Below are 11,866 nucleotides of genomic sequence, written 5' to 3'. Positions count from 1 at the left end.
GGGCGGTTATTTTTGTGATCAAAAGCCTCGGCAACTGGCCATCAATGTATTTAAAACTAAAAATAATGCAACCCAACAGTCGAGAAATTTGTTAAATTGTTTTGTTGCATCTGCTTTGTTTCACATGAGTAATTAAAAAGCAAACCAAGCATTTGTATTCATAGTCTGTTTTTGTAAGTACTGATACTGGTTAACATTTACAAAAGGGACACAGTGACTTTGGACTGTAAGTTTATATAGACTTTCAATTAGATTTAGGCACATTTTAAAAATTGAATACCTTGTACGTGACTAGTATTATTCTGTTTTTCAGTACTGAATGGAAATGCTTCTTTTGCAAAACCTTGATTTTGTCCCCAAAAAGTAATTTTTCAACATATTTTCAGAATTATTATTTCACAGATGCATATTCTCTTGCTTTTGGTAGTTATATTTTAACTCTCATAAGAATGCAGCAGAGTTGTAGATTTTGACAACCAGCCCAGTATATATTTGAGTTCTTATCTGTCTTAGTTTCTCAGTGAAAGTTGAAGAAGCAGTCTTTCCTGGACCAGGTTAACTGTCTGAATGTTATTCATTGTATTACAGCATGGATTTCTGTATTCCATTTCTGTTGTCTTTTTTTTTCTCTTGTCAAAATAAACTCTTACAATTTTAGCTTTGAAGGAAGCAATTAAAATGAGTGTTGAGTGATTTGGGGACAATAGACCTCATTTATTCTGGAATCCCTCAGAATTTATGCAGATCTGTGAACAGCCAATAAATAACTAAAGTATTAATTATTTAAGGAGTTTGTAGGGTGTTTGTGTGTGTGTGTGCGTGTTTCTGTTTCTTCTCTCCCCTCCCCAACCCCCACCTCCCTTTCCAGAGATGGGGAGGTTCCTTTATTTTATCTTCAGACATTAAAAACTGCTCTTAATTGTCTTTTGCATTAGATCCAGGTAGTTCTTGTCCAAACATTGTAGAGGCATTTAAACGAAATGAAATAAGGTGTTTTCTAGTGACTCTGCCTGTGATTCTTAAGGCAGACTAACATAGCTAACTATCTCTCTTAAGCAGAGTCACCAGCAAAGTTAGGCCCACAGTACAGACTGCTACCATTTGAGTTAACAGAATGACCAAAGTAGCTAGATGTTCTTTTCTACATAGATCAGCCATTGGAGGGATGTTATAGAAATACATTTCTGTGGGTTTCATAGCTGTTTGCCAGACACCAGAATAATGTTATGGGTCTGGTGTATAGGGTCTCTTGGAAGGGAATGTACTCTAGTAACTGGTTTTAGAACGTCCTTTATCTATTCCCACCCTTTAGCACAGGGGCAGGAAAAAGTCCAACCCGTGGGCTGGATTGCGCCTGCAGCAGACTCCCATTTCCCAGCAGCCCCTGCCCACATTACTGAGACCCATTTCCTTGGAGACCCCAAAATCAGCAGTGCTGTGACAGTGCAGGGCCAGGATTTCCATGGAGACTGGCCCCAGCAGCACTGGCAGGGCATGCAGCTGGCTAGGAAGCTGCTCCAAGGCTGGGGCTGAGATCTCGTAGTGGTGACTGTGGTCCATTGCTGCAGCAGAGCTGGAATCCACTGCCCACATGCTCTGGGCAGGGACCTGCAGGCAGCGGATTGTGGCTTTTCTCCAGCTCCAGACCACACTGTCACCACTGCAGGATCCCAGCCCCAGCCTCAGAGCAGCTCCCCACCCAGCTACGCACCTTGCCCGCGCTGCTGGGGCTGGTTTCCATGGAAATGCTGGCCCCATGCTGTCATGGTGCCGCCACTCCTGGGGTCTTCATGGAAACCAGCCACAGTGATACTGGGAAATGGAGTCCGGCTGCTGACCAGATTCACCATTTTGCCCACCCCTGCTTTAGCATATACTCTTTCATCCTGTCTCACCAAAATTCTCTCTACACACAGTCTGTGTCAACAATACACTTTTCCTTCTACCTTCTTCCTGCCCTTATCTCCTTCCTCTTTTTCTGCTTCCTTTCTTGCTTTTGTCCTTCTTCAGTTTCTTTGTTTCCTTCCCCTCACTCCATTTACAGATTGGTCAGCATAGAAGAGCCACGGCAGCTCCTGCCTGCCAAGTGGAACAAGCATAGGAAGAATCATACTGAACTCCTGTCCACTTAAGCTGAATCAGGTCTACCACAGCTTGAAGTTTTAGAGCTCAATTTTACAGTTCTAGCAGGTGTCTTCTGAGTATATAGAAACTGCTTTTTTGAGGTTTTTGTCCTAACTAAGACATATTTTCATGAAGACAGTACCAAAATGAGCTGTTTGTTCAATTGCAAGTCATTCATCCAAAGCATGCTAAAGATTTTTAAAGAAATGCTGCTAATTCATACAAACAACATATAGTTTTCCTAACTTCATTTTTGAAAATTACTCAACAGTTCTGAACTGCTTCTTTAAGAAGAATTTTTTTTAGCTAGGTGGTATGCAAAATTTCAGTTCAAACAGTTGATGCTTAGGTAAGAAATAAATAAGCAGTTAAAATGCGTTTTCATTATGGAAAATACTAGAAAAATTTAACTATAGGCATCAGTATTTGGTCCATTTATAATCACAAAGTGGATGAGAAGAGGTTGTACAATGTTTCACTGTGTTTTACCATTGTAATGAATCCAGTAACATTTCATTTAGCAAAAGCAGGTCAAGCTATAAGAGAATATAATTGTTACCTTTGAAATGTAGAAATAGAATTACCTTTGTTAGATCCTACTGCTACTGTAAACTTGATTGGTGCAAGTAGGCCCTTTGTTTTCCTTTTGCACAGTGCCTACAAGAGGAATAACCTTTAGGACCATCTAAGCAGTGCCATTATATTTCAGCACCATGTTTTACTGACACCTACAGTACGCTTATTTCTCTCTCCTTTTCAGAAGAGAAACCTGACTGCTCCAAGGCCCGCTGTGAGGTCCAGTTCTCTCCTCGCTGTCCAGAAGATTCCATCTTGATTGAAGGTTATGCTCCTCCTGGTGAATGCTGTCCACTCCCAAGCCGTTGTGTATGCAACCCTGCAGGTTGTTTGAGGAAAGTTTGCCAACCAGGCTACCTGAATATATTGGTTTCTAAAGCATCAGGGAAGCCAGGAGAGTGCTGTGACCTCTATGAATGTAAACCAGGTAAAAAAACCAAACAAACAAAAAATCATTTTTTTTTTTTCGTTTTGGAAGTGTTGCCATTTTCTATACCAAGAAGTACAATGTTTTCTATAACTGGCTTCTAGTAAAGACTACATTTTATACAGTGCAGAATCTTTTTTGAATTGCATATAAACCAAGAAAGTCTGGCTGTTTTATATATAAGAAACAGGTCATTGAAGTAATTTCCCTTTTTTTTAAAAAAAAGGCACGTTAGGTAACAAGTTTTTAAACATCCTATTTTCAGTGTTTCTCTCAAGATAAACTTAAATAAGATAAGGACAAATCTAAAGTATAACATGAGGGAAGTATATTCTAATGGTAATATTGATATTTTTATCATTAGCAATGTACCCGATATGCAGACTAAGATGTACAGGTGCAATTTGCAGGAAATTTTTTAGAGATATTTACATACATTATTTCATAGTTTCATGGTTGTTAGGGGCTCAAAGGGACCCAACAGATCATTGTTTATGTTAAGAAACAAAACGTTAAGATGTTAAGAAACAGAATAACTCAGTCTTAAGAACTTGGTTGATCATGAAATTATGATCCTCCAGACTTTTTTTAGAAAATGTTCTACACAGTCCTAACAAAGGAACATAATCAGACCCTCAGTACCATGATCAGCTTTTACTCATTTGCTACTTTCTGTAAACACATCAATAAATCTTATTTGTAAGATATTGTTGCCATTGAAGTGGAAGGTAAAATTCGGTATTTTTCACAGTCAGTACTTGGAGGAGCATATATTTTTCAATCACAGAAAGCAGTGTTGAAAAGGACTTCAGGAAATCATCAGATTCATCCCACTGCACTGAGGGATAATCGAGTATACATACATCATTCCTTACATATTTGTGTATCCTGGTCTTGAAACATTCAGTGAAAGAGATTCTTTAACCACCTTGGAAAGTAAGTGACAGTATTTCACTACCCACATAGTTGGAAAGCTTTTTCTACTATCAAACCTAAATCATCTTGGTTAGAAATTGTAGGTTTTTTCCTTCCCAAAGGACAAGAGGATCAGCTGATTGAGCATTCTCTTTTAAGCATCTTACGTATTGCAAGATTGATTTGATATATCTCTCCCATTCTCTTAGTCTTGTCTTTGCTAGACAAAAGCAGTTCTTTCAGCTTTTTCTCATAGGTCATGTTTTCTAAACCTCATATCCTTCTTGTAGCTGTTCTCTGGAATCCCTGTAATTCATATACAGTCTTTCTAAAATTGCAGTAACCAATACTTTTCTTCAGCTGAAACCTCCTCATTGCCAGAAAAACCAGTATAATTACCTTTACTGTAACCCCGGGTTGTACTGTTGACTAGTCAGTTATTCCCTATTGTGTATTTGTGCATTTGATTTGTGGCATTTTTCATTTCATCATGTTGCTTTTGAGTATTTAATCAATTTAGCACAATTATCTTGATTTCCAATTTTGTCCTTTAAAAATCTTGCAGTATCGTGTAGTCTGGTGCCATCTACATGGACATAATCGCTGTTCCATCATCTGAATAATTAATGAAGACCTAGAATAGAACCAGGGTCAGGACTGACCCCTGCAGGATATCACTTAAAGCACCTTTCCAGTTTGACAAGCCCCTGATTACTCTTGAGTGTGGTTTTTCAAACGCTGTACATTTGTGTACTTCTATATACATCTAAATTATATATTTTCTTAATTTGGTAACTGTTTTAGAGGGTGTGAAATGAAAAAAGATAAGGTCTGGTGGAGTAAAATATAGAGGGGAAAAAAGTAGTAGTAGTGTTGATGATGATAAACCAGACCAGTGTTGGCATATGTGAACAACTGTATTTGATTTTACATAGAACATATATTTGATCTTCTGAAAATGTACAAATACTAATCTAATAAAAGATTGTGCAACTAAAATAGAAATAGGACTGGGCCTATATAATTTTTCTAATTTTATGATGGACTTTACATTCAGAGGTGCAGCAAGTTACATTTAACAGAAGCAACACAGTATATATTTGAAGTCAATACCAGAGTCCCATGTAACTTACGGATGAAGATGGACCTCTTTTATAGGAAAGCATGAAGTCCATTTTTGTTATGTTGTACCTGGTTCAGAGGTGCCTAAACTGTGAAAATCACACAAATGACTATACTAAGTTAACGAGAAGGCAGAGTAGATTTGCACCTTAAGGTAAAAACAGGTTTTGGGTTATCTCAGTCTGATTGTCCAGGGTTTTGACTTCTCAGAACAGGTCAGAGGTAATTGTTTATGTGCAGCTTGACTGGCAATCAACTGGAATGGCAGGATTGTCCTGGGGGGGAAAAGTGTCATCTCAGGTACTTCATGGGTACTTCAAGTGGGACACTGGGTTTGTACATCTGTAAGGTCCCAGATTAAAAGACTGTCCTGGGAGAAATCCAGGGTCTGGTTTTAACTTTACAGACTAACTACATCAGAGATGTATAGCATAGGCTTTGTAAGCAGATGCTGTGCTAAGACTTTGGGATGCAGAGCTTCTAAATGAAAAGCAGTACTTTGAATACAAAGCAGGGAGAAGGGACTGCTGAGAGGCATGGTCCGAAGGAAAGAGCAAAAAGCAGTTAACCCACTGAGGGACATAGGGATCATGAATGTTAATCCAGGTGATCTGTATTCTTGGTTTAGACCAAGGCTGTCTAATCCCTAAGAGGGTGGGGCTGCACCAGTGGGGACACTATACCACAGGGGCAGTTCTAGCAGATGCCATGACTCCCCGCCCCTTGGGCTGTATAGCATGCACATAGGCAGGTGGATACTCCCCCACCCTGCTGCACTGTACTGCTTGGAGGAAGGTGGGTGCCCTCTTGCTTTCTCCCTCCCCCCTACCCTCTGCTGAACCATGTTCTAGTGGGCAGGTGTTCCACCATCTTGCTGCACTGCACATGTTGGGGTGGGCATCCCCACCTCCTGCCCTTACATAGCGCAGTATCCTGCCCCACTTGCACCTCCCCGCAGGTTCTTCTTTGACACCACACTGCATGGGTGCTTTGGACTGCCAACTCACTTGGTGCTGTGGGCTGCTTTGCACTGCCGCACACAGCCCCCATTCATTACCTGGATTAACATTCATGCCCTGGGGCTGGGTCAGGCAATGAAAGCTGGAGCAGGGAGGGGGAGCCCCAAGACCCCAGTTACTGCTGCAGCTAGAGGCCAGGTGGGCCATATATTAACCCCTTGCAGGCTGTATGCAACCTGTGGACTACCAATTGGACAGCCTTGATTTAGGCCATACTTATACATATAATCCATACATATGATCCAGTCTGTTAATTGTTCTGCAATTTCCTATTCAGCTTTGTTTTTCAAGTTTTGTTGTCTAAGAACAGCTACTCTGAGATCAGCAGTGGAATGTCCAGGGAGGGAGAGAAGTGTTCTGTCAAAGGCTTGTATGTCTTGCTGAAGCTAATTTCAGATCAGTGTTCATCCATTTTTTCACACAGATATTTCCCAATCTGTCCAGTGTGAGCAGGGAGCCATTGTAAGCAGGTGACAGCACCCATCATGCTGATACAGTTGCAAGTGAATGAACCTTGGGTGTTAAAATCCATGCTATTTGCTCCAGCAATAATGCAATCCATACTGATGGCACAGTAGGCATCTGAGTCCACTTAAAGACCCAGTACCTCAGTGTAAATGGGAGGTAGCTAATCTGTTGCTTGAGGGATGCTGTTTGAGGTTGGGAGGCTGCCTATAAACCAAGACAGAATCGTCTCCCATGACTACCTTGAGATGGTTATCTTTTTCCAGAAGAGTTGAGGGGTCCCTAATCATGTGTTTCAGTTGTTCAAGCTGAGGTCTGTAGGTAGCATCTGGAGGTATTCTGTTGTTCTCATTTTCAGGTTGATATTGTAGCAGATTGGTGTGAGGTCTGAGTCTGATTTAGTTGAGTGGCTACTGGTTTGGGATTATATTGTAATTGTAGGAATTCATGTTCCAGATCCTCAAGGTGTCCATCCTGGTTGGCGGGATCAGAGCAGATACAGTTGTAATGTAGAGTTTGGCAGTAGACGATGGATCTAATAGTGTGTTTAAGATGAGAGCTGCTGGCATGGAGGTAGTTGTAACAGTGTATTGGTTCCTGATACAGTACAGTGGTGACAATATGGCCATTGCAAACTTTCATGGAGGTGTCTTCAAAATGAATCTGCTGGCTGGAGTATTCCAGAGTTAGTTTTATGGAGGGCTGGAAATGTATAAAGTCTTGGTGAAATTTCTATAAAGATTCCATCCCACGTGTCAATACAATGAAAACATCATCAATGTACCTTAGGTATACCAGGGGGATAAGAGGGCAGCTGTAGAAGAACTGGACTTCAAGATCTGTCATAAGTACGTTTGTATACTGGGAAGCCATACTTGTGCCCGTGGTGGTGCTATTTGTTTGTAGGTACAGGGAGTCTCCAAATTGGAAATGCAGAGGGCAAAGCAAGGGTGTGTGATAGAAGGAGAAGCAGTGTCCTCATTGGGGATATGTTCTTTTTGGCTTGTAATCTGTCCTCATGGGTTATTTTACTGTACAAAGATGTAACGTCCATGTAGCCAGTATGGTGTTAGCTGGAATCTTGTTAATGGAACCTAATTTCTTTAAGCAATCTGTGATATTTTTCAAATAGCTGGCAGCTCGTGGCACTGACCCCTTGAATCTGGCATCCTGTCTCTTAGGGCATTTTTACATAGGTATGTGCTGCAGCACCGGGCACTGTGATGCATGCAGTTGTATAAGCCGTGAAATGCGCATCAGCATGCAGAGAATGGTGGTGGTCGACATCAAAGGTGTTTTAGTTCAAAAGCTCACTGCTGCCATTTTCTCGGTGTTGACGTGCATTTCGCCACTTATACAACTGCAAGCAACGTGGCACATCACAGCGTGAAAAAGTATGTGTATAAATGCCTTTTAGTGCCCAGAAGCTTTAGAAGAGAAAGCAAGAAACCACCCAGTGGTCAATCTGCTCATAGCAGAAATGTCATTTTAACTCCTGTCAATTATTAGAGAAAGTCCAGAGGAGACCCATGAGCATGATCAGAGGGCAAGAGCACATACCTTATGAAGAGAGGCTAATAGCCATGGGACTCTTCAGCCTGGAAAAGCTGAGGCTCAAGGGTAACCTGGTGGCAGCCTATAAGTATATAAGTGGTGTGCATCAGGATCTGGAGGAATGCCTGTTCACCAGAGCTCCCCAAGGGATGACAAGGTCCAACAGTCATAAACTCCTTCAAGACCATTTTAGGCCAGACATAAGGAAAAACTTCTTTACTGTCCAAGACCTGGAATAGACTCCCTCCAGAGGTGGTGCAGCCACCTACTCTGGACTCTCTTAAGAAACGTTTGGAAGCTTATCTTGCTGGGATCCTTTGACCCTAACGGACATCCTGCCCCTTGCAGGGGGCTGGACTTGATGATCTTCTGAGGTCCCTTCCAGCCCTAATGTCTATGAAATATATTAATTAATTCTTGGTTTATGTGCTGAAACATGAAGTTAGATCTTTCCTTCTGTTTTTAAATTTTATTTAGCATAACTATGGATACCTTCATATTGACTATAATCTTTTCTTGAATCTTACATATTTTTTGGTTTTTATTCTGGTAGAAATGAGTTTTACAGGTTAACTTAATGTTGGCTCAAGAGTTTTTTTTCTTTTAACAATCTTAATTATTGTTACTCTCATTTTATCCTTTTGTGAAAAAGGTAATTATTGTGTGCCTGATGATCTTTTCTATATTATTTATCATTTTTAGGTCAAACTAAATTATCAGAATGGTTCCTTATAGCCTTTAAAGTCTGAGTTGTTCTCTGTTAGCATTGTGACATATGGCAAGAATAATGCCCTGTTGTGTAGTTACTGACAGTTGTTGACCCCAAAAGACTACAGCAAAAACAAACAGGAGAACAAAGAGTCAGAAGTAATACTTTTCCTTTTACACAGATGGGCAACTAAAACACAAAGCAGTTTACCCAGGATTACACAATAGATCTTATGGTGGAATAAAATGTTGAATCTGGATCTTATGTATGCCAATCCTTTTCATTCAACACTGCCCTCCTTGTGTTTTAGACGCGCATATATATATATATATATATATATATATATATATATATCGTCATCTTTTGTCTTTTATCTAAGCACTTGAAGGTCTTCCATTACGTAGAGCTTTTTCATGCCTTTATTTTTGTTTCTCATTTCTGAATTTCTGTTCCTCTCAGTGTGGAAAGAATTATAATGTGCCTGACTGTCCTAAATAATCTACCTCCAAAGGAGAGATGGTTAGGATATAATGCTTCAGTTCATTCTCAACATAGTCTTTGTGGCTCCCATGAAACACTAGTCACAGGTTTAAAACTTTCAGACAATGTCAGTACTCCTCTAGGAAGAGAACTCTGAGTCTTCAGCATCTTGTAACTTTGTGGCGAGGGGGGAGATAAATTAAATCCATTGTCTCTCCAGTAAAATAGCAGCCATAAACATAACATAAGTATCTTGCAGAGTTTACTTTAAGAAGTGTCAGATGGTCCATGTCAGCTGATTGGTTATTTGGACCAGTTTGTCATCTGCAATGCCAGCTATCTGTATAAAGCAGTGGTTTTCAAAACTGTGTTCCTCAGTACCTTGGGGTTCCACAATAAGTCATTAGAGATTGGGGGTACTGGCAGAGTGGGCTGCGAGGTACTGCACCACCCTTGCTGGGCCAGGTCACTTGGCTCCACATCAGCTCTCACAGCCTGCAGAGCCAGGGTTAGGTGTTCTGTGACTTCAGGAAGTTTCAAAACTACTGGTTTAAAGCATTCACTTGTTGGTAAGTGGTTTTCCAAATCAAAAATAAACTTTCAAGATCGCTTGAGCTTGGTATGCTAGTCTAGTCTTACTACCTTAGTATTTGAGCATTTTCTATAGGTGTCTTAAATGTGAGAGTGACATTTGTTACATGTTTGTTCTCATAATTTGTGGGGAGAGAAATGATACACACTAGTAAGTGTTTTTGGTTAAAAAAACTTATATATGATGTGCATGTATAATATGTGTGCATATACACATATAAAGCATGTATGTTAGAGAAAAGCATGTAAAAGAAATTGTCAGATGAGTAGCTTATAATATTGTAAGTTTCTGAGGTGATAACATAACTTTGCAGGGATTAGAGATGTAAAATTTCCATAAATTTGAAGCTATGGAAAAAAACTTTTTTTCCCCTCTCTTTTTAGGGGGGAAGGGGGCGAGGAGGCGGAACAGAAATATGCAGGAAAATTGAAATATTTTCAGTATTTATTTTCTTAGCATCCTTTACAGATCTAAATTCACTTTGCTACTTTAAGAACACAAAACGTATGAACGCTAAAGAACCTAGCATCTCTTAGTTTTTGCCAGTTTGAGAAGCAGACAAAAATTAAAGTTGAAAACAGAAGAAACCATCAACGTAGTAAAACAAAGAAAGTTATCATGTATTCTGGATTTAGTCTCCTCCACACAGTGTCAAGCAGATACAGAAAGTACTCATTTTTAGAAAAAAAGCTGAGAATAAAAGAAAAAAAACAAACTCATTGAATACAAATATTGCTACAAGAAACTTTGTCTAATCAGTCTAGTTTTCTGAGCTATCACTATCAGCAGTTTCTGCTGCTTCTGATTCTTCTGATCCTTCAGATCCTTCATTTTTATCATCTTCATGGACTTCTGAAAACTGAAGGTTTGCCCAGACTGAGACAAGTTTCTCTACTCTTTCACATGCTAGTTCTTTTTCTTGATTTGGTGCAAATATTTCCAAACATAGGCCAGTTTCTTCCACATGCTGCAGAAAATGGAGGACTCTGAAGCAGGCGAGAAGCAAGAGGAGTCAGAGACTGTGTTTTGCGGAGGCCTTGCCACCATGTTGCAGGAGGGTTATGCTTGGCAGAGTCCTAGGCTCCATTCCTGGACCAAATACCTGAAGATGGTCTGTATTCTGCAACATTTGAAAGGTACCTTTCCAACATTAAGTCCTGTGTTGCTTGTTTTGTAATCCAGTCAAATGCAGTAGCAGTGCTGTCATCACTATCTGCCTTTGAATCTTGGATCCAAGAGATTTACAGCATTGTGAATTGATTGGCAACAAAATTCTTCCCGTCTGTTAATAAAGTCTTTTACTTTTCTTTCTTCTGTACTTATAAGCAGAGATGCACTTAGATTCTCAAAACAGTTGATTTTATCTGGGCCATTTGATAAGGAATGTCTGTCAAAAGTGCACTGTCTGATTCAGATGCAGTGACTGCTGAAGAAAATGGCTTTAGAATCTTCAGGGAGTTCTGCAGCTGAACCCAGAAGACATCCTCATCAAGTACAGTGTTCCTTACACTTCTGGGTACTTTAAAGATCTTTAATTATTACTGTTTCTTGAAGAGCTTATTTGTTTTTTAGCAAACTTTCAAATGAGATCACCACTCCATCCCATCTAGTTTTACTACACAGTTTGAGTGTCACTATTTTATTATTTGCATTCTTTTCCTCCTGCTTCTTTTTAAACACTACAGCTACAATATGAGTAGCTTTTACATGTTTTATAACTCCTTCTCCTCTTCTATAGATCTTTTGCAGAGTGTGCAACTTCATGATGTCATTAAGAAGCAAATTTAGCCCAGGGGATGCACATCTTATTGCAGTAATATGTTGATATTTATCCATTATTATCCCCCATGCTGCTTTCATGTTACTTGCATTGTCAGTCAGCA

The 11,866-nt window shown here is 39.8% G+C and overlaps 1 protein-coding gene across 1 annotated transcript in view; it reads left to right on the top strand.

The window, feature by feature from the left end:
- CRIM1 (cysteine rich transmembrane BMP regulator 1) overlaps positions 1 to 11,866 on the top strand; it is a gene marked incomplete at its 5' end in the record, with an annotated part of 383,203 nt that overhangs the window by 153,419 nt on the left and 217,918 nt on the right. Inside the window, one exon of the mRNA XM_019548604.1 lies at positions 2,885 to 3,127. Within this exon, the coding sequence (XP_019404149.1) occupies positions 2,885 to 3,127 (243 nt within the window). The remainder of the gene's footprint in view (positions 1 to 2,884; positions 3,128 to 11,866) is intronic.

The sequence above is a fragment of the Crocodylus porosus genome, unplaced genomic scaffold (genome assembly GCF_001723895.1).
Source record: "Crocodylus porosus isolate Cpor-Errol unplaced genomic scaffold, CroPor_comp1, whole genome shotgun sequence".
In the NCBI taxonomy this organism is placed as follows: Eukaryota; Metazoa; Chordata; order Crocodylia; family Crocodylidae; genus Crocodylus; species Crocodylus porosus.
This window is presented reverse-complemented; position numbering and strand designations above follow the sequence as displayed.